Source organism: Gopherus evgoodei, chromosome 9 (genome assembly GCF_007399415.2).
Source record: "Gopherus evgoodei ecotype Sinaloan lineage chromosome 9, rGopEvg1_v1.p, whole genome shotgun sequence".
In the NCBI taxonomy this organism is placed as follows: domain Eukaryota; kingdom Metazoa; phylum Chordata; order Testudines; family Testudinidae; genus Gopherus; species Gopherus evgoodei.
In genome coordinates this window covers 25,015,088-25,041,028 of record NC_044330.1, presented here as the reverse complement: position 1 = coordinate 25,041,028, position 25,941 = coordinate 25,015,088, and the positions used below count along the sequence as shown (strand labels likewise).

Below are 25,941 nucleotides of genomic sequence, written 5' to 3'. Positions count from 1 at the left end.
AAATGATACAGGAATCCTTGTGTGAAATTCTGGCCCTATTAAAGTTATTGGGAATCTTGCCATTGCTTTCATTTGAGACAAGATCCCATCCTTGAGCTGTATTCTTGCTTCTTCTATTGACTTGTTGTATAAACTTGGGAGATTACTTAACCTATATTTCCAATCTATAAAATACCAAGTGGGAACAATAATGCTTAAGTACCTCAAAAAATATTGTGAAGCTTGACCTTTGTAAAATGCTTTGAGATCCTCAGCTGAAAAGGACCAGGTGAGTCCAGGTTTTACAAGTAACCTCAAAACTACTTTTCTATATTAACTTCAGTGTTATGTGGGCTTTCTTAGTATGGATGTTAGCCACAGAGCTTCTGTTACTAGTAGCTAAACTCTTAAAATAACAAAGGCGTTGCACTCACAATCACACTGTAATTTCACAAAGGAACGTAGCTGCCTTACTGTACAAACTGGTTTGCATGCAGACCTTGCAACACCTTTATCTGAAGGGAACCGGCTCAGGTGCTATACAGAGATATGTGCTAAACAAGACCTTAATTCAGAGCCTTTTCCTTTCAGTAGTTTCAAAGTTCACCGGTCCCATATTTGAGAAAATGAAAAAATTAAACACACAAAGTTTCAGGCAAATGACTAAACTAGATAATGCAGTTGGGAAAAATATCTTAAAAGATGAAAGTATTTTTCGCTTCACTAACTTGTTTTCCTAATTATTAAGAAGTCAGTAAAAAAATGTATGTTTAAAAACTTAGGGCCATATGCTTCCTTGGCTTGTGCCCTTGAAAGTGTAATTAATGTTGTGAAGCCTGCCTCCAAGTTCTATGCATAAACTAAAATCTCCTATGTAGTATTCTGACATACAAAATTGTGGACAATTTGGAAAAGATCTAACAACTTCAGAAAGAAGGCATAATCTGAAGAAGTCTTGGAGAGAGTGGGACAAATCCGGAGTGTTAGCTCTGGAAAAATAAAGAAAGGGTCCTTTCTTGCTCCTGTTAAAGTAATTGTCAAATTTCCTTTACATTTAAAAGATCATGCTCTAAATCACTGCAGAAATCCGATAAGTTAATGCTGCTTTGACTTAACTTGCTATTAGCAAAAATCCTGCACCTTGGTGTGGCCAAAGATAAATGTTTCCGAGGATGTCTAAGCATATAGAGACCATCTGTAAATGGTGTGTGAAGTGATGGGAAACTGATCGCAGACAGCAAGGGATTTAGAAAAGTTTGCTGTATGTTTTCATAGGTCATGGCCCCTTGCTACAGTTTCTGCCCCACAGCTCCTGTAGTAGAGCCCTGCTACATAGCATCCCCAAAAGTTTAGCTATGGGTTTTTAATCTTTTCAGTAGGTGTTTCTGGCACCACCCACTGCTGGTTACTACTAACATTTGTTTCCACCTGACTTGATGGCACAATACCTATTTAGTAACCCAGTTCAGTTTGATAGTCATGTTCTGGGAATTTTAGCCCTTTCTGCACCTTTTTTATTACAAGTAGGAGCATGTAGCTCAAAAAGTTGCTGTATTTTCAAATTCTCCAGGACAACTCTCTTTCCCCTGAAAAGCAATAGGAGGAGAAAAAAAACCTGAGCGTCTCCTCTCATAGTTTCTTATGCAGCATCCAGATCAAGCGGATGGAATTGCAGAGTAAGGTGAAAGAAGTGGCTTGCAAGCTCTGTGGATCCTGAGAACACATACACGTCCCCACCATCCATGTGATTAATCAGACTTTTTTTATTGTAGGGCCTCCATGGTAGGAATAAGATGGCCAACTTTCTAATTTGTGAAAACCAGACACTGAGTGCCAGAAGCTCCCCTACCCTCTGCCCCACCTCTTCCCCCAGTGTCCCACCCCTGCTCCACCTCTTCCCTCAGGGCCCCCCCACTCCTCTTCCTCTACCCACCCCCCATAATTTGCTGCTCTCTACACCTTCCCCCTGCTAGCTGAGCGGTAGAGGGGTGACTGGGGTGGACAGGGGAGGAAGACCCACACTCTGGGGGTGAAGGGGTGACTGGGGCAGGACAGGGGGCAGCACATCAGAGGCGGGGCACAAAGGAGGCTAAGAGGACCCTGGCAGTGAGCCCAGCCACCAGTATCGATCCTCAAACACCGTGCCTTCAAGGATCCCTCCCCAGGTGTCAGCCAGGTACCTCTTTCTACCAGAACGAGGAAGTTCCTCCAGCTCCAGCAGCAGCTGCTCTTCCTTCCCTCCCAGCGGCAGAACAGAAGCCAGCTGTGATCATTTACTGAGGTAACTGGACTTTTGATGTCTGGTCAGTAGTTCAGACTGGACACTGTCAGGTCCCTTTTTCGACCGGACTTTCTGGTCAAAAACTGGACACCTGGCAACACTAGGCAGAAGGGGTCTTTTGTGAGCCTTGCTGCCATTGTCTGTACCTACCATTCATCTCATAGGCTGAGGTAGAAGCCATGGAAAATAAATAATGAGCATTCTTTTTTGCTGGGATAGCCAATAGAAGTAAATTGAGTTAGGATAGAAGCATGCCACAGAGTGATCCTTTCTTGGCTCCTGATTCACCGTTCTTTATCACACCTAGATTTGGAGAGCCCTACTTGTGTAGATTTGAATTTCAGAGGGCCATAAGAGGGAAGGAAGCAAGCAGCACATCTGCTGCTCCCTGTTCTTCTGCAACATTCTCCCAAGTTGCACCTACTTTAGCTTCCTTCCATGGCAGTAAGATCAGCTTAACATGGTGTTTTGGGAAATTATACGTGTCATTCTGCAAGTATTCAAATGTCAAGGAGATTTTATTTTTATCAGAAGGATGCATTTTGGAGCCTGAACCTTTTTTTTTTTTTTTTTTTTTTTTAAATCGGAACATTTGAGGCTAAAGCTGATAAGCTTCCTCTTTGACTCCAATATAGAAATGAAGTGCATATATTGAGTATTCCATTACTTGGATGTCAATATAATTAATTACAGCACTCTGATGCATTTTACCATTTGAAAGAATTAATTAAAACACACTTGCTATTGCCAAGGGCATAAAACATGTAAATAGAAATGAGATCATATCTTCATGGTGGTCATGGTTTCCTTTTGTATGCTGTGTAGCCTCAGAAAGTGCTATGTGACCCTGCACTGTGCCAGGCTGTATCTCCCTAAATTATGTGTCTGACTACAGAAAGAGAGAGATTCTGGGCCAAATTCTTACCTGAGTTGCACTCTGTCAACCCCACTGAAATGAATGGGAATTGTGCATACTATAGAGTTTGACCCTAGGTGTTATTTATAGCTTACATATAAAATATGCTGTTCCAAACAATTAGATAATTTCTGTGTTGGTAGTTTTTGAAAAATAAACTGAGCTGTGTAGTTAGTTCAGTCTGACATAAATGCAGACATGGCAGCATGTTCCATATTCTCATTGCCTGCAGGTTGTAAAGCTCTTGTTTTGTTAGTCAAAGTATAGTGTAGTTACAAAGACTAAAGCTTGATCCTGTGTAACATTTTGGACACTCAGCGCTCCATAAACATGTAGTAATAACTATAAAGAAGATTTGTGTTTCATTTATGCTACAGATGGGTTACCCTTATAATCCACTCTTTAATATGCTATTCTCAAATGAAGTCAGCCCCCAGCTCATGAAGATAAATCCCTTAATTTTAATATAGCAATGACATAGAATAGTTTTTCTCTCTGCATTTAAAATACATTTTCAAATTACAGTCTGAGGTTAGCTATTTACTCTAAAAATGACCTACACAATTTTGGGGCCAAATCCTGCATTTTCCTCTGCGTCCAGAACTCTCACTAAAGTAACTAGGCATCTGGGTACACAAGGAGTGAAGGATTGAGTCCTTGTCTAAAAAAAATATTAATTACACTACAATGACTTGTGTGTTGTATTATTTAACTCATTATAATTCACTATATCTGGGGAGTTAATTACTTCCCAGGTAAATGGAATCCTGGTGCTATTAAGTCCCTTAAAGTTGATGGACACATAGCCAGGCCTTCTGCTGAAACCCACTAATCAAATATATGTATGTGACTCACCATAGAAACATCTCAGCCAATGGCACCAGCATATTGAACTAATCCGTCATGTTCTGGCACATGCACAAAGTATAGCAACAAAAATGACAGCATGGTAACGGCTGCTGCACAAAAGCAAAATTAGAAACATATTATTTACAAAACCATATATAAAATATACGAGATAAAGATATCCCACAAAAAATGCAGAAAAAAACCAAATGGCTTGTATTTTATAGTAATAGTACTTCTATAATGTTTTCTTCTTTAAAATGCTGTACAAATATTAATTAATGGCTTTAGCCCCAATTCTTCAATCAGCTCAGTGCCACATAGTGCTCCATTACAGTAAAAAGGGCTCTGCCTGGTGCAAAGAGATCTGTCCACATGAAGTTTCATTGACTTCACAGGGGCTCCACACAGACATGAGTCCATCCACATATGGCTCATTAGAGGATTGGGCGCTTATGTTTGATCTGATCATTCATAGTGTGAAATCCTCGCCCTACTGAAGTCAATGGGAATTTTGCCATTGACTTCACTGGGGCCCAGGATTTCATCCATTGGTTTTTGTCTCCTAAACCAGTGGTTATCAACCAGGGGTTTGCTCACACAGAGGTCTTGCCCAGGGTATATCAACTCATCTAGATATTGCCTAGTTTTACAACAAGCTACTCTACACTAGTGAAGTCTGTACAAACTAACATTTAATACAGACAATGATTTGTTTATACCGCTTTATATACTATACACTGAAATGTAAGTACAGTATTTGTATTCCAGTTGATTTATTCTATAATTATACGGTAAAAATGAGAAAGTCAGCAATTTTCAGTGATTGTGTGCTGTGACACTTGTGTATTTTATGTCTGATTTTTTGTAAGTAAGTAGTTTTTAAGTGAGGTGAAACTTGGGGGTATGCAAGACCAATCTTGGGGGTATGCAAAGACTCCTGAAAGGGGCATAGTTGTCTGGAAAGGTTTGAGAGCCACTGTCCTAAACCATGAGAACTGATGTCATGTTACATTTATTTAGTTTTAAGAGAGCAGTTTCCATCTCTCTCTCACACACATATACATTTAAGCATATATTTTATTCACATATAAATAGCTATTTGGGGACCTAATCCTACATTCTTTGCAAACCCTAAGCTCCCATTGGTTACAATGGGAATTTGTGGTGTACAGGGAATACAGGATGGGGCCTTTATATCTAAAATTAATTGTAAAACCAACAGTAACAAATCAAATGCTCAAGGATTTCTATTATATCATTATTGTGTGTTGTTAAATTACCTCATGCTACCAAACTTTTAAGCATATTTGACTTGCTTTGACATAGACTAATAATGCTTGTTAGCAGATGTCCATCTCACCATAGGATAAGGATTTTAGGAACATAATTTTTAGAATAGTTTTAAAAACCACACACACAGGATAAATATACTTAAGGCTGTCTTCTTCCACACTGCTGGTTTATTATTTTAAAGATATTTCATTTAAAACACTTAAAAGAGAACTTCCTTTGTGTCAAACTTGCTAGTATCAGTTAATGTAAATAGTGTCACTCCCTCTCCACTTCTGCATTCCCCATTTCCCCTGGCCTCTTGCTTTTTGTCCTTTCAGATCCGACACTCATTGTAAGCTACAGGCAGAATCTGACTCTTTTCCCAGGAAATTATGTCCAGCGGGTGGGTGGGTGGATGTGTGTGTTAATTACAGGATCATTACTTTATGGGAACTTTCCAGTTCTGCTTTCTGTGTTTTACTGGTTGGGTGGTTGGGTGGTTTGTTTGCTTAAAGTGCAGCTCTGATTACAGTGAAAGGGGAGGGGAGGACTAAAACATGATGATTTGTTCAGTATGTGACCGAAAACGGAGTCTTTCCGTGCATACTTCTCTCCCTGTCTGTCTCCAGAACAAAGTGACCCTTCAGTCAGCCCCCGTGGGGCATTCAGCCGCACAGAGAGTACAGAATCCGAGCTATACAAACAAACAGGAGCGTTCTCTCGCTCGCTCGCTCTCTCCCTGTTTCACTCACACACACTCGGGGAGGGAGGAGTCTGGATTCCTGGTACGGAGAGGTGCAGAGCCGATCCCTTGCCTCTTCATAGCTCCTCCCAGAGTCGTGCAGCTGCCTGGCAAGCGCTTTCAGGAAGCAATATTTAAACTGCTACAGTGTAACATGTGAGCAGCCTCGGGGTCTGGAGGCCGCGGCTCTGAGGGCGGAATGGGTGGTTTGTCACGTACAGAGCGGCAGGCGGGAAGGCTCTGAGAGCCAGACGAGCTTCACACGCTGCAGAGAGCAAGCGGAAGAAGGCGGCTGTCGCTCTCTCCACAGCCCCAGCCCCGCCAGCCAAGTGAATCGACTCCGCTGCTGACAAAACCCACGGCCCTCGCTCCCGCTTCATCTTCCTGCCTCTCACCCCGGGCGCTGCTGCTGGCTCTCGGGTAAGCCACAGAGCAACTTCAGGGCTGGGCTGTGACAGGCGAGGCCGGGTTTGGGAAAACAAATGATCGGAGGGAAAGTAAAGGTCGGATTGAAACAGGCGGACAGTAGAATCCTTCTCATCAGCCGACGAGTCTTGTTCTAAAAGTGCCTTGAAATTAATCCCGCAGGCGGGAGCCTCCCGCTAAGTGAGCGCGGGGTTGGCCGGCCCGGGCTCCTTGCGAGAGGGTGACCAAAGCGGTGTGGTGGCAGGTCACAGCTTGGCGAGGCTCTGCACTCTTTGCGTTGCTGCGGGTTGTGGGGTTGCTGCCTGGGAGGCGCAGCGCAGCCCCGGAGGAGGCAGAAAGTCCCCAGGTGACCAGTCCAACCGTGTCTTTGGCTGCTTTGTTTGTTAGGGCGGCTGGGGAGTTGCTTCCCCAGCAAAGCGAAGGGCAGTAGGTTTTTATGATGGCGATTCCTAATTGTCAGGGGCTTAGTTTGCAACCCACGAGACCTTTCTCTGTGCTAATCCATGGCACGCAAGGTCTCCACGCAGAGCGACTTGAGTTCAACGTTATTTCAAAATACTATTGGTCATTTTGTGATGTTAGAGAGGTGCCTAAATGTAAATCTCTCCAGATTGTAATGCTTATTATTCCCATTGGTTTCTGTTTTTATAGACAAGTTGAAGAACTCAATTCTATAAAATAAAATGAACTGTTCTTTTAAAAATATAGCACAGACGCAGAAAGTAGTCGAGTGAACAATAGCAGTATTAAAATAGCATTAAAGATATAGCTGAAAATGTCTTTAAGTCGCCCAGTCGTTCGCCGGCAGCACAAGGCTCCCGAACCACTTACATACACAGGCTGCTAAACTTGTGTGTAGCAGAATGCAACTTCCATAACTCTGGATCCTCTTGTATTTGAGGGTTTAAACCTAAATCAAATGGCCCTTTGAAGTTATTTGAAGCTTTAAGGTGTTATTTTATGGTTCAAGTAGAGAACTGATTGATAGTGACTGTGGAAGATGTGTTCCAGCTGAACTTGTGTTCTAGTTGGCAGACTGGTAGAGTCACCTTTCAAAGTAAGCCTAAGAATCTAAAATCAGAGGACACATCAGCATTTGCCTACTTTTATTTTATTTTTCCTGACAGTCCTGATAAGACTACACTCAATTTAATATGAAATGTTTGTAAATAAATACTTTACTGTAAAAGTATGCAACCAAAACTAGATCATTTTGTAGAACAGACCTTCAGCATGAAAACAACGATTGGATCATATCTGGGTTTTGAGGGGTCTGGGTTTTGAGGGGTTTTACTTCAGAATAATCCATTATTCTCACTTGAATACATATTTTCAGTAAATCATAATCTTTGATGTACTAAACAGTACAATTTTAGGCTATACATGGTGAATTTGAATAGTTTTTAATAAAATGCAATCAAATATCAAACTCTTGGCTAATAAATCAATATTTTGTCTTCCAATAACCCTCTAGATATATAATTATGTATTTGCATTTTGGAAACATTTTGTTTTTCCCTCTTGTAAATCATTGACATTTCCATTTTTTACAAATGTTTCCCTTATTCCTGAGAAGGTAACACACTCCTTGATGTCCTTTCCAGAGCAGTGCAGTTCTAGCTGAACAGCCCTGCAGTAGGCAAGCGAGCTTGTTGGTGTGTCACACGAGGGTGATTGAGTGCAGTATATATGTGTGAATCAGACTGTGATAGAGTATATAAGCACGTGGGACAGTGTGAAGCTGTATCTGGGCATAAAATGAGAGTGTCTAGGCATGTATGAGACTGGTGTGTAACTATTTGCAGTACTGTTTAAAGACTAAGTGTGAAATCCTGGCCTCTATTGAAGTTAATGGGAGCTTTGCCATTGACTTTAATGAGGTCATGATTTCAACCCCAGCAGTTAAAGTGTGTGTATGTGGGCATATGAGACTGTATGAGAGTGAATGTATCTGCATGGAGTCAATACCTGTGTCTGAGAGAGAGAGAGAGAAAGAGAGAGAGAGAGAGAGAGAGAGAAAAAATGGGTGTGTGTTAAAAGTGGTGGGGACATTTTACATTGTATGTGTGAGGGTGTGAATCTCTGGATGGGGGTGTGTGTGTGAGTGACAGAGAGAGAAGGAACAGGGCAATGCTTCTATACAATATGATGAGCCAAAGCCCTATTTAGTAATACGCATTAGGATGGGAAGAAGAGCATCAGTTTTCCCTGCCCTCGCCAGGGTCTGTGTGCATGTCTGAGTGTATGTGAGAAGACTGCAAGTGTGTGGTTGGGATTAATTAGTCTGAGTTTGGTTGGTTTCTTGCTTTACGTGCCTGGGGGCTACCCACAGACACAGAAAGAGGAGGAGTTTGCTGTTGCTGGCCTGAAATCCTCTCCAGGAGTGATCTTGTTTGTGTCAACCTTGAGCAATTAGAGAGAGTAACTGTCTTGTTTTCCCTCTGCCCTAGGTTGGCTCTTGTGAGGCTCTGGGAGTTTGAAAGTGATTTGGAGAGAGCAGAGTCTGTGTCGGATGGATGCTGAACTGGAGCCAGCCTGTGTTGTGCAGCAGGCCCACTGTCCAGGGATGAAGTGCCCTCCTTCAGAAGACTTTCCTCCCCAGATAGGGCTGTCTGATAAGATCCCACCGATAAAGCCTTGCTTCAAGAAGCAGCAGCAAGTGCAGAAGAGGCTGGACACACAAACTCTCAGGGCTTTGCGGCCAATCTTCACCAGTTTGCTGGGAGCTGGGAGCCTGGATGGGGTCTTTGTGCACAGAGGCCAAAGTGGAGGTCATAGCAATTTATGTGAACCCGGTGTGAAAAAGGCCCTAGGACTCAGTGCCCCCTGTCCCCAGCCGGGCAGCAATGTGGCTGTGCTGATGCCAGGAACTTCAGATGTGCAAGGTCAAATTCCAGAGACTCATGCCCCTCCTGGTCACCCTGAGCAGGAGATTCAGTCTGAGGTTAAGGGCTTCCCATCAGAAACCAATCCTGGGACTGCTGCTGATTCCACTAATGAATCATTCCAGCATCACCCCTTTCACTCAGTCTCAAGTGATGCTGCAGCCTGTCCAGTGTGCCCAGACAAGATACTGGAAGACTACACATCTGGATTATTCCAGGAGAATAGCTGCTTGATGCAGTACAATTTGAACCCAAACGATGAATTCAATGCTGGGCTCTTTCAGGACAAAAGTGAGGAGGCTTCACTTGATCTTGTGTTTGAACTTTTGAACCAGCTGCAATATCACACCCACCAGGAGGATGGGATAGAGATCTGTGTGGATTTTCTGCAGGGCAGTTGTATTTATGGCAGTGACTGTCCCAAGCATCATACTGTGTTGCCATATCACTGGCAAATCAGGAGGACTGCTACTCAGACCTGGCAAAGTGTGACCAATGACTCTCAAGAGCATCTGGAAAGACTCTACTGCAACCCAGACAATGACAGGATCAAAGTGAGGTACCGGTAGGTAATTGCATTCACTTACTAGCAAAGCCAAATGCACAAAGCTAAACAACAATTAAGGAAAATAAAAGTCAATGCTGTTTCCCATACATCTGGTGAACAGACTGAGAGTTGTTTTTTGTTTGTTTTTTTGGGGGGGAGGTTCCCTTTCAGATACTTAAAATATGCCAATATTTGCTTAAATGTATGGTAATATTGCCTGTAGTCTTCCTGTACTTAGCTAGTTGCGTCCTGTGCAGAGTACCATTTTTTGTCATTTTATATGTCATTTAAAGTTCAAACACTAGTAATATTCCACTCTCCAGAGAGACACCACTACCAAGCCCCTTAAATTATTCCTTCCCCTCCGAATACACTCCTGTTTTCTCTGTATCTGACTTTTAGACTGTGAATTTTTCAGTGAAGGGACAGTCTTTGTCTTTTATAGCATGCAGCACATAGTTATTTATCACTGGGCTAACACTGACAGTACCTGGGAACAGCATATGTTTAAGGGAATTTTAGGTTGGGATAAAAAGAATGGTGATAATCTACTTGTTCAAGATCTGTCTATAACTCAGTCCACAGTACTGGAACATCTGAATACCTCTGCTAATATGATAAGGGTGATACTTAGCAGACTTGAATGAAACAGCCACCTGACATGGATGGGGTCATTTCATACCTCTCCTAGGGTCCATAGCCCATTGAAGTCAATAGGAGTGCCCATTGAAGTTATTGGCAGTACTCCCTTTTTAGTCAATAGGCACTGGGCATATCTAAGAATTTAAATTTATGCCTGTTTGCAGGCTGAATAAGACTGACACTCATGATTTACATCTAGGAAGTTTTGAAAAATGAAAGCTTACATTCTATAGTAACTGACATGGTGAACAGAGAATTTTGGAATGGCTTGTATTGTTCAACACTGGCTCATCAACTCCTGAATTCAAACTTGTCTCTGCATTAGAAACTACTCACTTCTGGCTATTTAAAGAGGACAGCAGAATGACTGAAAGTACTGCTGCATTATTTCTGTCTGAATCACTTATAATGCTCAGTTAATGTGAATCCAGGTTTTCCACATACATTTTCATTAGTACATTCCAAGCAACTTTTCAAATTAAACAGTTGGTCTGTTCAATTTAGGAATGGTGTAAATTTCACCAGCACAGAATGTTTGGTGGTAACTTAGCTATTTGAACATAAACATTCTTATTCAAAACTTTTAAAAGTGCTATTCTCCAACTTTAGAAATTTCACGTAGGAATATCATACTGCCTATTAGAAGTCATAATTTCCTCTAGACAGTTTTATTGTTCTCTGGAAATCAAAGACAAACGGATAAATATTTTTCAGATTCAGTTCTGTCTTTGGGCTTGATCTCACTCCCAGTGAAGTCCATGGCAAAATTCCCATTTATTTCTATACGGCAGGATCACGACACAGGCTCTTAGACATAAGTGATGGAAACGATCTATTAGATCATCAAGTCTGTACCCCTGTAAATGCAAGATATAGGCCAGTTCTACACTAAAAAGTTAAGTTAGCCCAACTACATCACAGGGGTGTGAAAAATCCACCCCTCCCCCCGAGCAGTGTATTAAGCCAACTTAACCCCCAGTGTACACAGCACTATGTTGACAGAAGAATTGTTCTGCGACCTAACTACTACTACTCAAGGAGCTTGATTACCTATGCCAAAGGGAGAACAGTGAGTGGCTATGCTGAAATGCTATAGCAGCACAGCTGTGTAGCATTTCAAGTGTAGACACCTTTCCAAGGGAGGACTGAGATATGGAAATTAAACTCTACTTGCATGAGTCCTTCTACTGGAAAGTAAGTCTGCTGCATTAAATATTTCCCTCTCCTGCCTCAAACGAAGGCCATTGTAGAGAACTCATAAATGCAAAGCTCAATGTGTTGGAGATATACTAAAGGAAATCTGTTACATTTTGTAGTTTCTCAGATCTTTTCTTATTTTCTTATTGCCCTTTTGTGCCCTGCCTCAGAAGCCTGCAGTGCCACTTCTTCTGATGAGAGAGTGCGGAACTACCCTTTGTCCACATACATAGAATAAAATCTTGAGTTTAGTCTCTAGTATCTGCATCTCTGAGTTAGTTTTCCCAAACACACACTATGAAGAGTGTCATTCCTTCTTCCTTAATGTTTCAGGGTCAGAAACATTTCAGTTTCAGTTACAATACTGAACTTGCCTTTTAGATACCAGAGGCCCAAACGATTGCCCAGTGAGGTCAGTGGGAGTCTTTCCATTGACTTTTATTGAGCACTGGATTAGCTTCTAAGGCCTTTGCCTCATCAGTTATAACTTCTCACTCTTTCACTGAGAACACCCTGGAAAATAATGACAGCACCTATGTCGTTCATAACCTGCACTGAAAATTAAAGCAAGGTAGAGAAAAAGAAATTCAATTATATATTTTGGGGAATAAGCTAGATCCCATGATACAGAATTAAGTCTCAGAAAAATGTGCCTTTTTCCTCAAAATATCCTGACTTACAAACAGAATCCACTATATTTGAATGTTACAATGTTGTGGCTTACATTTTTTTCAGGTAGTTTAAACTGTATATAACTGGCTATGAAAACTGAAAATAAATCAGCCAAAAAAAAAAAGAGTCTAGAAATAAGAAAACAGATCTAAGTAACTAAAATCTGAGCTCAGCTAATAACAAAAAAGTTCCTTAAGTTTTCCTTTTTAAAACAAAATAAAAAAACCCCTCACAAATTCCATTGCTATACACATGAGATGGCTTGTCTAAATCAGTGTCAGGAGTGAATAATTAAAAAAAAAAATAATCAAAAACCCCTTCACAGCCACTTTAATGCTCCCATTTTCAGATTGTAAAACTGGCAGAATAGTGCCCTCACCCTTTACACTTATGATGCTAATTTCCAGTCTGGTGAGTATTTTGGCATCTTGGTACATGGAGTTGCTGTCTGTCTAAACTAGTCAGGAAGAAATTTATCAGGATTATTGTCAAACACATTATGTTCTGTTGCCATGAGTAAAGTGAGAGAGGCAGTATAATCCTGGAAAATCCAGAGATGCTGGGTCAGAACTATTCTGAATGTTCTATAGCCTGCTAGAGACTTGCTGGAGTACAGAGCTAGATCTTTGAACATCCGGAATTGGATCAGTTTTAAACAACAGCCTCTCAGTGGGTATTGTCCATTTTAGTTTTGGGGGGGATAAAAGAGGAGGTGGCATATTGAGAGTATAAATACTTTTAATACTTTTTAGTTGCAAAACTTCCTCACCAAGCTGCTGATCCTGTAGTCTTTACCTCAGTCTCTCCATTGACTTTGGTGGGAATCTTGGCCTTAGTCAATACTACGCGAATCAGGCCCCAGAATAAGGTTTAATGAACACTAGCAATTTGCAACATCCTGTACTCTTTTTAATAAAAGATTTGTTAAATGTTATTGTGGAATCAAGATCTAGCAAATGTTGTACATCCAACTATTTAGTTCCTTGAGAGATCTACCTTAGAAGATAATTATCAGCATGTGCCTAGACACAGAACTTACTCAGCATTGGGACTTCTAATTTTGAACAATGAATCTGAAAAATACTTTTTAGGGGTTGCAGTGTACAGGAGGAAGCTCTCTCTGACAAACAGTATCTTTTTATGTCAGAGACACCTCCTAATCCTTTGTATATGGATTGTTTTGGGGTCAATATGAGTCTTCCTGGAGTTCACTTGTGGTCACCGCAACCTGACTTTTCCTGTATTCCAAAGCGATGTTGTGTTTCCTGGCAACAAGATGCAGATAGTGGCATGTTGAACCTTGCTGAGAGGCTCACAAACAAGCTGGAGCAGCCCATGGTTCACATGGTTACTACATTATTTGGCTAAAGCTATTAAATCTCTTGTGGTCAGACTAGCTTTACAGGCCTATCTGTGCAGATTGCATAAAACAAGGAAATGTCTGTTCAGCAGTTCGCATGTCCAAGAAAGGCCAAGCAGAAGCCAGCCTCACTAGTAACCAGTGAGTGGTAGTTGTTTATTTTTCCCTTGTTTTGTACATAGTTTACATGGCATAGTTATTCATTATTACACTCTGTATCCATAATATTTTCATTATGCAAAGCTTCAAGAAAGTTCATGGTTCTGGACCATTGGCTCAATGAGGGATTAATATCTAAATTAAAATTATTGTATTCTTTAGGTATATATTTGTATGGATATTTTCTCCTCATTATCTGTTATGATGTTCATCTAAATAGACATTCAGTTGTTGGATTTTACCTAAGGGAATGTGATCTTAAAATAGGAAATGTAATGCACCTTGTTTAATTAGTTCATTGTAGTAATGATGCCTCAGACCTTCAGTTTCTGCAGCATGGCCTTCAACTGAATATATAATTTCATCATAAAGGGATTTCTCTGTTTTGCTCTCTTAAATGTTGAATGTGTTTGGAAACAAATATCAACAACTCTAAGGTAATTGGGGATATAAACTTCAGCAGATTCAAAAATTCATAAGCACTTAGTCGTCTTCCTCATATATGCAAGGAGAGGCCCTGGAGAATGTCCAGATGCAGACTATGAATTTGAGAGAACAATACCAAGTACCACTTTCCAGAGTGAGTGCCCAGTGATATTTTAGGATACTCTTCAGTAAGGGATAATATTTGGCTGCAGAGTTAAGCAGGGTTTTTTTCAGTGCTGTATAAATTATGCATCTGTTTCTGCAGAAAATGGGAAAAGTTCAAAGGCACTATATTAATCAGCTTTTCAAAACTAAATTTATCATTACTTGTTGCATTATGGTCTTCATAAAACCATCATGTAATATTCAGCCAGCCAGATCCCTCATTTGACTGAACATCCCAGCCCCTCTGTTTGGAAAGGAGATATCCTTGCATGCAATGGAATTTCTAGCCATCCATTCCGTTGTACTCAATTAATTTTTTTTTTCCCCTCACATTCCATGTTACTGTGAGACAAGAACAGCTCATGGTTCTTTTCATTTGTTCATGTGGACAGAAGCGCCCTAAAACTGGAAAAATATAAATTAACATGCTTCTGATACCTTTTAAAATGTCATTAGGGTGTTTCTATATGGTTCTAAAGTCACTTATAGCCAAGTAGAAGCCTTTTTTACCCCCTCAGGGACTTCTGACTTAAGTCCATTTGTTTCAATTGGTAAATTAAACAAGTTATCTCTCTGATCTGCACAGCTGTTCCAATGTATGAGATAACTCATTATATGTTATTGATAATACCAGGGATGAGAGGACAGCTGAAATTTACTGTGCCGTGCCACTTCTTGAATATACACAGCTGAATGGATTTGAATTTATTTTTAAAAAATTCTTTGCTAAGCAAAGAAATGTGTGAAGTGATTTTTAAAATGTGCCTTGTGCTTTATGATAATGCAGTCCAATGAATTCTTATTTGCCCCTTGTTGTACTACCATTTACGTATGAAATAAAACTAATTGGCTTCTAGCTATAAAAATCTGGAGATGTTAGGCATATGTAGAGCTGTCATAGGAATCAGCAGCAATCACTCATTTATTCCTTTTCTCCTTTCGCATCAGTAAGCAGATTGGAATTTTGAAAGCAGCTGTCACCTGCCTTCTGGTTTAGGTCAGTCTGTTCCTTGTGTACTTATGGTAATAAAACAATCCTTTCTAAAAGCAAAGATTTATAAGTGTTTAAATCAGGTTGCTTGGAAGAATTGTTTATAGGTAATCCAGCGGTCACAATATTGTGCAGTTGCCAACCAGTGCAGTTCATTAAGAATGAATAGCTGAAAAGAATTCACTAAAATAGTTTGTTTAGTTGGAGCCTTCATCCTGAAGTCCTCTATAACTTAGACCAAGTACTTATTGAAATCAGTAGGAGTTTGATATGCATACGTACTGTACAAGCAGGCCTTTGCAGCCAAATTTTCAAAAATGGCCTGTGATTTTTGGGTATCTCAGTTGAATGCCCAACTTGAGATGGTAAGTTCGCCACCCAAAAACTGAGGCCCCCAGAGTCAGTGGCCTCTTTTGAAAATGTTATTGATTTATAACTGATCATCAATCATAAAATACTAATGCACTTGGTACAATTTTACTGTTTGCCATAAATCTAGTTTCATTTCAATATTCATGAAGTTTGATTTAGGAGACCGATTCGTAAAGCTTGCCTAAGTCTCATTTGAAAATTGGACTTTGCCTGCTTTTGAAAATTCTGTCCATTGTCACTTTTAAAAATGAATGTATGACTCTTGAAGCAGTTTGAAAGCTTTGGGAACTAAAGCTTTCCCAGTGTCACTCTTCTAATATGCCTCCATATTGTTTTGAAGTTCATATTTAGTAGAGCTGATTGAAAACTTTTAGATGGATCATTTTTCTTTCTGAAAATGCGTTTTCATTGAAATCAGAATATTTTTGTGGAAACATTTTGTCTAACTGAATCATTTTGAATTTCTCGTTTTTTATTTCAGTTTTGTAATTTTGATTCATTTTGTTTTGACTTTTATATTTTAATGATGCATTTATTACATACATGAAATTATTTTGAAACAAAAAGATTCAAGCATGTTATTAAAGCAAAACATTTCAGTGATCAAAAAACTTTCAGAATTTTCATTTCATGGGAAGTTTTGAAATAGTTTCTTTGAAATGTTGGAATTTCCTATGGAATAGAAATTCCACTTTTCCAACAAGTTCTAATATTTAGCAGTGACAGTTAAATTTTCCCCTTGCCTGGTCTGTCCTTGGAGACTCCGAGACTATCAACCTGAATACCTACTGTCGTGATAGTTTACCTGTCGTGATAGTTTACCTGATATCGATTACCTTTAAACTGCAACCAGTGAGCAGAAACTCCACCACTAAATGAGGATTTATACTCTACCACTTGGGACTGCACTGCACTGATACTACTAACCTAAGTCTGTATAAGCACCTGACAACTTCCAGAGTCTAACGATTTGATTCTACTGATCTGTGTTAGATTCAAACTGCTAATGTAGAAGTGACTTACCAGTCCTTGAATGAAGTCCCCTACACCCTTGGCATTTGATTTTTCATTGGTTTATTAGCAGAGAAATGAAAAAACACCTAATATGTTATAAACCTTGTATTGCTGTGGTTTCTTTTTAATGCCTCTGTATAATACTTATTTGGGTGTCGAAACCCCCCCCCCCCCCAAAAAAAAAATAAAAACCAGTGGCAGCAGAATGTAGAGAAGATTAGAATACTATGGATCATTCCCCTTTCAGTGACACATCCATAATTGCAATAGATTTGTTAAAAGTCCACAGTATAAACTATGAGGCCACCATCCCCATATGGTTGTAAAATAATTCATGTGATATCTTCCTTGGTTGCTTAGAGCTATAAAAAATTGTGAGAAACTTCAAGGGAAGAATACTGGCATATATAATGGATGGGAAAGTGCATCGGACAACCTTTGACCCAATTATTAAGATTATTTATTCATTATTTTTCCCTATTCTTATTTGACTTTTTTTTATAAGTAGTTCATAGACCTCATTTGGTTCAGATACACAAGCCTGAGTTTGAATTTTATGATTCAGCAGCTTTCAGTAGAGAATCTGAACAGTCAAAAGTTCATTGGTTTACATTAGCGTATTCCTGGGAGGTGCAAAGAAAAAATCTGGTATTTTATTAGGCTGGATAGTACTTTGAGATTATAGCAACACACGTACATTAGAACTAAAGTCACCCTGTAAGTACAAAGGTGAAATCTTATCAAAGTCAATAAGGTTGTACTAGTACCTTGGTGAGCAGAATTTAGCCCATTCTATACAAAATAATAATATGGGTTTTAGATTTATTGTATTTCCAAATGAACAGGTCATAGTTCTAAGGCTGATTGCTTTGGTGAAACCTTGCTTATTTTGTCAACGTATATAGTTACTGTTGCTAAGGTATAAAGAGTCAGGCAAAGGGGGTGTTAACGAAGGGCTCTGTTTACCTGTTTCCTAATAGCAAGTAAGCGAGAATTTGTCTCCCTGATTATACTTACCTGCTATATTTTGTTTATTTACTGGAAACACCCACTTGACCAATGATGATGAATCAAAGCATAGTTATCACAAGGAATGGATCAAACATGAGACCAAAGATGTTTGGGACAAGGTGCCCTTTCATTTGGCAAAAAAACATCATTCAGAAGTGCTCTGATGAATGTGTTGCTGTACTCAGGGGGAAAAAAAGAGCACTGTAATAAACTGCACCTTTTTGAGGTAAGTAGATATACCGGGCCAGCTTCCGCTCTCCGTTAAAACAGTGTAACTTCATTGGCTTAATGGAATTATTCCTGCTTGGTACCTATGTGAGAGCAGAATCAGACCCATTGTTCCAGATTTTCAAAGGTTGATATAACAGGTTGATAACCCTTGAACGTGAAGGGTTCTTGCATGTGCATTTACACTTCTTGTGCACACGTGAGGTTTTGTGGGTAGAACAGGTAGGTGTGCATTTCTGAAAGTTGTATTGACCTTTAAAAAAACTGGTCCACATTACTGTTTATTAATGACAGAACTTCGCACTTATTGAGCACTTTTTCATCTGAGGATCTACGAGTACTTGAAAAAAATTCATAACTTTTTAAAATGTTTTGAGTAAAAATATTGGACCAGATTCCTTGTTTCATTGGCCTGCTTTTATCCCATTCTGGTGATACAAAGCAGCCATGAACCTAGCCTACCGGTCAATTACTCTTGGTTTCTGGCTGGTTTGTGTCACCAGAGTGGTGCAAAACAACTGGAATATTCCAGTGAATCTGGCCTACAAACTCTACAGGCCATATCCTCAGCTGATGTAAATTGGAGTACATTACTGGTGTCAATGGAGCTATACCAATTTACACTAGCTGAGGATTTAAATATAAATCTTTGAATGCAAATAGAAGGGACAACTGGGAATTGCACTCCGAAAACCAGCACATCCAGTAATGTTTGTAAGATTTGCATAAGTGTGACATCAGCTGTGTATCATTAGAAGCTACAGTCTCATCTGAATTACACATGTGTAAATCTGGAGCAAGACCATTGTAGTTATTACACATTTACAGCTATTCAGTAATAAACTTTGGCCTTTTACTTCTCTACCCCTCCTGCCCAGTTTGTGAAGGAATTAAAAAAAAAATAAAAATCAGCTGATGAATTTTTGCAAAGTTTGTGGGAAGTTGTGTAAATCTGACTGATTTACAGTCAGAAAGTAAAAGTTTTGCATTATTGTTGATAAAGGAGGTTAAGATTTAGAGGTGAATTTTGCTTACTGTGATATTTTCTCTTTCTGAATCATATTTACTGTGTATGATCTGCATGGCTTACAGTCAGTCATAGCTGAGAGAAGCTATGTGATCTGATGAGAGGACAGATTAAGCAAAATCCTTACCAAATATTTTTCTGCCCTGCTTGTCACCTGCCCTCTTTCATTTTTTAGTTTAAGAATGTTGAAATAAAGATAAGACCATGAGTGAACATCATGTCTGCCATATTTAGTGTTAGCAATTGCCTTCATGCAAGATACTGCAGCTGTGGGGGATGCTGTTCATTCTTCTGATAGGGAGCACTCAAAACCAAATCACATGCTCTATTGCTACACTACCAAAACCATGAGAAAAATTCCTTTCTTTGAGACTCATGGCAACTAATTGGCTTGATGTTTCACAACATTTTGCTAAATGAGACAATGTGTTGCAATGACTTTTTTCTTTTTTTTTTTTTTAATTTGGGGGTGGGAAATACCTAAGAGGGCTTAAAGGAGGGAATGGCTCTGCAGGTCAGACCAAAGAACTTAAGAGTTAGGATTCCATGGTCTGTTCTTGACCAGGCTCACACAGGATTTCGATGGCAGAGCCAAGTCTCATAACTTCTCTATGCCTAGCTCAACATTTGAAGAATAACGGGGATGGTAATAATACTTAACTGTTAATTCCTGTGGGAGTTTTAATTACTCACTTTTGGATAGAACTTTCAGATCCTGCGCACTGATATTGTATAAGTATTTCAGTAAAAGAGGCTTGATTTTTCAGAAGAGCTAAGCACCTACAACTTAGCAGACAACACCATTGAAAATCTTGCTGAACTTGCCAGATATGTATTCAGGAGCCTAACTTTGGGCACTCGGGTTTGAAAATTGACCTTAAATTTTTTTGGTAGATCATGAAAATATTGCAAAATTAAAAACCTGAAATATCCCATTCAGTCTCTCTCTCTCCCATTTGCCAAATCCAGGCCTGGTGTAACTAGGTGCAACTCTGAAGAGTTTTTGGGATTACACTTGCTTAAACCAGTTTTGAATTTTGCCCTTTCTTTTAGTTAATTTGGAACTACAATTCACGAGGTTCTGTCCTGATCTGATTAATGTTAATGGCAAAATTTACTCCGCTTCTCATCTAATCTACATATTTAAAGCCTGATTCAAAGCCTACAGAAGTCATTGGAAAGACTCCCATTGACTTCAGTGGGTTTTGGATCAGGTACTTATAGAGCATGACTCAGTGTGGTATCTGGGCCCATATCCATTTAAATAGGAGCAGAGTTGGGCCCATGTTTTCCAGGATCTGAGGCTGGATGTTTAAAACTACTGGCAACCTCACTTAGAAAAATCTACTAAAATAATTTCCTTTGGGTGAAATTCAGACTCATTCAGTGCAGCTTAAGTACAGTAGTTCATAAACTTTGTGCTTGCCATCTCCACAGGGCTGGATTTCACCTTATAACTTTGCACAACTGTTTGCTTTAAATAAGAGAAAATAGCACTCATTTTAAAAATTGGCAGGGTTACCCAGGAGGTGTGAATACCTAACCAGTATTCTTGTGACTTATATTTGACTGAATTTGATTTAACCAAGCTTGCAAATTTTAGCACAAAAGGACTTCATATCTATTTGGAGAGACAGTTGATCTGTTGTTCTCATGAATAGCTTTTAAACTTTTGCTATTTCAGGGAGGAGCGGGGTTTAGTCAGAGGAAATCAACGGTTACATACTTTTAGATAGTATTTAGCTCTTAATCTTGCTTCATATCACAGCTGGTCTGATGGGAACTGAGTTTCGCTTCCTGTACAGACCTTTGTTGATGAGTGCACCTCTTTTTTTCTGTTATCTAACATATGTGGTAAGTTTCATGACATGTATCTGAACTTAAGAGCAGAGTTTAAAACTCACATACCTTTTCACGTTACTTCTGATAAAAAATATATTTTTCTCCTAAACTGCTGTTTGCACATAGTGTATATGGTACAATCGCCTGGTTACAAGGATAGACGGTAGATTGTTCACTCATTAAATTTAAGTTCATCATAAGAATTAGAGGGCTATATTCCTTGAACAGAGCAACATCTGATTTTAATGTGCTGTTAGTAGTGCATAAGAAGCTTGCTGTAAAGGATACAAAACAGATATCAGATGTCTTCATTGCCATTCTCTATGGATTGGGTGCAGAGGAACAGTTATCCAAATTCCATTTTGCATAGCAGTGGGGCAACTTCATTGAAGTCAACAGTCTCATGGTCTAATTGAGTACAGAATTTGGCCCTCCTTGTGTGTGTGCAAGATATATATACTCACTTAAGTGGTGTTCACTGAAGAGAGTATAGAATATTTACTCTCATAATATAAATAAAATCCCATTAAACAACCCACTTTCCTAAAGAAGGAGCATGATCTAGTTAGTGGTTAAAGTACAGGGCAGATTATTAAGCGGTTTCTATTCCTATGATCTGGGGGAATTCTGCATCACTGCGCAGGCAGAATTTGCACAGAAATTAATGGGTTTTGCACAGAATTTCCTTTTCCTTCCCAGAAATGGGCTGCAGAGCTGCTGGCTGCCTTTAGAGGCTGCCTGCTGGACATAGCAGAGCACAGCTCGCAAGTAGAAGATGCGGTCAGAGGGAGCTGGAGGATTCCTGGCAGGTGCAGTTCCTGGCATGCCCTGAAGGAAGGAGGCAACATGCAGGACCAGAGCCCAGCATCAGGCTGTTTCTCCCTCAGGATCTCTTGGGTCTAGGGAGCGTGGTGTCTGGAGGGGAGGTGTTGCAAGCATCTGGCCAAGGGGAGGGGCGCGCAATTGAGGGCTAGAGTGTGGGTGTCTGGGTTAGGGAGCACTCTGCAGCTGGGCTTTGAGGGCTGGGGGGAAGGGGTGCATGCGAGTGTCTGGCTTGGGGGAGGAGGGGCCTTCAGCTGGGCTCTGGTGGGGAGCAGTACGGGTGTCTGGGGTGGGGGACCCCTTGCAGCTTGGGGGAAGGAGGAGTGGGTGTCTGTTCCCCCTGCTGGGCTCTGGGGGGAGGGGACAGAGAAATAGGAACTGGGTTGTGGTAGGAGTTTCTTTAACTCTCTACTCCTGGAGCATTTTTTTTCTCTGTATTGTTGCTGACAGGTATTTTGAAATAAATTACCAAAATAATTGAAACTGGTATGATTATATAGTGCTGTTTTGACAAAATATGCAGAATTTTGCAAATTTTAAAATATTGTGTACAGAATTTGTAATTTTTTGGCGCACAATTTCCCCAAGAATAATCCCTAGCTCTACAGCTGGTTTGCTGAGTGACTGTGGACAAGTCACAGCTTCTCCATGTTTCAATTTCTCTGGATGTAAAATGGGGATGAGAATATCTTCCTACCGCATAGGATTGCTGCGAGGCACAATTTAATGTTTTTGTAAAGTGCATTAACTGTGTCAGTTGGAAGGTACTATAGAAATTCCAAGTATTGTTTTATTATTGGTTACATGTTGTACAGCTAAATAGGCAGTGGGAGTAGCTCTTGACCCTGCAGAGTGGTGGAATGAATTTCCTGCTTTCCCAAATCTGTTCCTAACTGTTGTCTCCACCATTTCCTTTCCTGTTATTCCTGCTAGTGTCATTTTCAGATAAAAACTGAATAATATAACTTGACAAACACTGGTCCTTTGATCTCATCACCCCTGGTACCGTCCCTCAGAATACAATATATCCAGGAATGGTATTGGAACATGGAGGACTCTATTGCATGGAGTTAATTGTTTGGAGGAAAGCTCAAGGAGGGGTTGAGAAGGAGCCCACTTTATCCCTTCCCCATTAGGATAGATTTTAATTCCCAATCCAAACATTGTCCACTGTACATTATGTAGGACCACCATCATTTTATATCTACATTTATCTGTCCCACACTTACCTGCTGCAATCTCACATAGTTAATTATTTACATCAGAAATATTAAATCATGATACTGATGTTAAACATGAAGTTATTTTGGCTAAGGAGTGAATCCCATATAACATTAAATTTCTGGCCCTCTTATTTTTCTGAAGTCCCTGATTTTAGTCTTTGTCTCACATTTAGGCCTTGCACAATTGAGAGGTACATTGTCATATTTAGTTTCATCACCAGTATCTCAGGGCTAACCCAGGAATATAGTCATGCAATCACCTGCTGTATCTGTCACAACTAATTTTGTTTCTGGGCTTTGCATTACATATGCTCGAAATAGGTCTTTCTTTTGAGGCACAGAAGAAAATGTTTTAAATGAAGCACTATTAACAGACAAATAACTTTGTGGACATTTGTTGAGGTTGCAATGCATGAGTACCAGCAAATGTTACAATTGAAAAAGCTTAAGCATTTTAAAATAATGGAAACATTTATAGAAAGGTAAGGAAATATTCAAAGCCATCCACAGCACTTAAATAAAAGGGCCCGTGTTAAATAATACCTTGTCTGTTCTAAACATTTTCTTTCCTAGATTTTAAATATATGTCAATTTTGAAGTTTTACAGTCAAAGTTTAGAGGGACCTCAAAAAAGTCAAACATTTTGGGATACTCAAAGATGTCTAGGCAACCTGAGCCCCCAGCTCCCACCAAAATTGTTGGGAAGTGGGCATCTAAATATACAACTCAGTTTTGAAAACTTAACCCTTTTTAATCTATAGATTGAAAAAGTATCATTTTTAAAGCACTCATTATTTGAGAGATTTGATTACAGACTTTTTAAAGAAAAATCTACTATGCTGTATATCCTGAAAGAAATCACTGAACTTTTTTTCTTTTGCAAAGTTCTGAGGGAAATGGCTAGTGGATTCCATTTTCATGGCTATGCAGGAAATTAAAAATAAATAAAAAAAAATTTAGGTCCCATTCATGTTACAAAGAAAACCAACTCCCAAAACACCCACAATGACTGGATGTATTACACAACCATGCAGAGTGATCTCAGGAACCCTGGTCTAGCTTCAGAAATATAGGCCTATACTACTTATGCTAAGGGAAGGCCCCTGGATGCCACAGTGGAGAATAGGAGGACTCTTACTTTCCATTTAAGCTGCAGCCAGCCACCAAAGGACCAAATTCTTAGACTGTAAACATTACAGTTAGATACACTGATCATTACTAAATTTTCTTAATTACAACTTGTTTTATGCACTAAGAAGAATGTTTTTGAAGGGGGAGGAGGAATAAGCTGTGTTTGAGCTGGATGGATGGGATCTCAACCTAGGGATTGCCAACAAGTGTTAAGGAGCTGCCCTTCTATTGCTAAATGGGAGGGGAATCTCGTATGGAAAAGGCTGGGAACCATTGAGCTACAAATTTACAAAAAACATTGCACACCAGTAAAAATCAGACTGATTTTTCAATAATGATCTGAAACTAGGAAATAGCTTGACTAATTTAATGAAAGCTTTTCAGAACAATTCTCCTTAGCCTTCAGAGTAAACAGCAATTTCCAGGCCAATCTATTTTTGCTAGCCAGAGTTATAAGGACACTAAACATAGGACTTATAATGGGAACTAGTTGCAGACTCAGCTGTGAATAGACTCTCCATAATTACAGATGTAAGAGGGGGTAGGTAATTGCAAGTCAGTTTATTGGATCAGTATCTGACAATCTAAACCTCACAGTTACTATGGGAAAGAATAAATTGACCTTTTGCTCTGGCTGAAGAACTATGAGAAGAAAAGCCATAAGAAAAACTTCCAAGTTCCCATTTGCTAGTGCAGTTAAATGATTTGTGCATGAGGATTTTCTGCATGCAGCCATTATGCTAAGTTTGGAAAGTTGACCTGTTAAATCTAAATTGCTGCAATCAAGACACTACTAAAACAACCACATAATTCAGTATATTCCCCTAAAATGAATAACGTTTTTCCTCATACAGCTCATCAGTATTGCATGGTACTTCTTTATTTCTCATCACCTTGTAACGTAGTTGAAAGTGTATGTCATATTCTGTATTTTAGTACAGTTAAATATGTATTAGAAACATCAGTGTCATGTATTAGTAACCAGCTATGGTTTGGGTGCCTGTGAAATTTATTTATCAGCATTCAACGTTTTATGACTTTGGTCCTCCAAGGAACTTTATCACTTATGTGATACTTTAGAAATGGCTGTGGCCTTGAAAACACATTTTGTATGGCAAATATAGGTCTTTGTGGTTTTGGATTAAAGAAAATATTGACGTATAAATAGAGCTGTATAAATAATTCACCAAACATTTTTAAAATTGCGTGGGGTTTTTTTGCATTTCACTGTGGTTATGTGAATAGGGCTGAATTTTGTGGATTAAAAATTGCAATGTGTCGTGCTTTGGCTTCAAAATAAGATAAATTGGGAGTGAATCTGAGCCCATGTTTTGTTCCCAAACAGTCTATTATGAAAAGGAAACAAACAAAAAACCTTGATCTTTTCAAAATTAGATACTTTATTCGAAGATGAATTTGTGTCAAAATATACAAAGGTAAGTATATATTTTAAGGTAAAAAAAACAAAAATCCTCTGAAACAGAATTGCAAATATTGTCATGAAAAATTTTACACACACCAATTCACATTTACAGCGCTGCTTGGAAATACTTTAGATAATATAGCTCAGCTTTTCAACAGAAAGGATATGCTCATGATACGACGCACTGTTTTCAAATAAAGTAGTTTACAGCTTATTGTTACAGAACAAAATGACTACATACCAGGAAGGCGCTTGTTTCACTCCAGAAAGTGTATGTATTCTTGACTTGCATTCAGTTTCAGCAGGTTCACACTGGTAATTTATTACAAGTAGTGCTGG

General features: G+C 39.4%; 1 protein-coding gene across 4 annotated transcripts in view; it reads left to right on the top strand.

The window, feature by feature from the left end:
• The window catches only part of TIPARP (TCDD inducible poly(ADP-ribose) polymerase), a 61,238-nt gene that overhangs the window by 20,381 nt on the left and 14,916 nt on the right, over window positions 1–25,941 (top strand). For 3 of the 4 annotated variants that reach the window (XM_030575961.1, XM_030575959.1, XM_030575962.1), the window contains exon 2: window positions 8,916–9,915. In XM_030575961.1, coding sequence (XP_030431821.1) covers window positions 8,978–9,915 — 938 coding nt within the window. In that variant the 5' untranslated portion in view covers window positions 8,916–8,977. Of the gene's footprint in view, window positions 1–6,119; window positions 6,460–8,915; window positions 9,916–25,941 lie in introns of those variants that run through there. The other variant, XM_030575960.1, reaches the window with a different exon arrangement.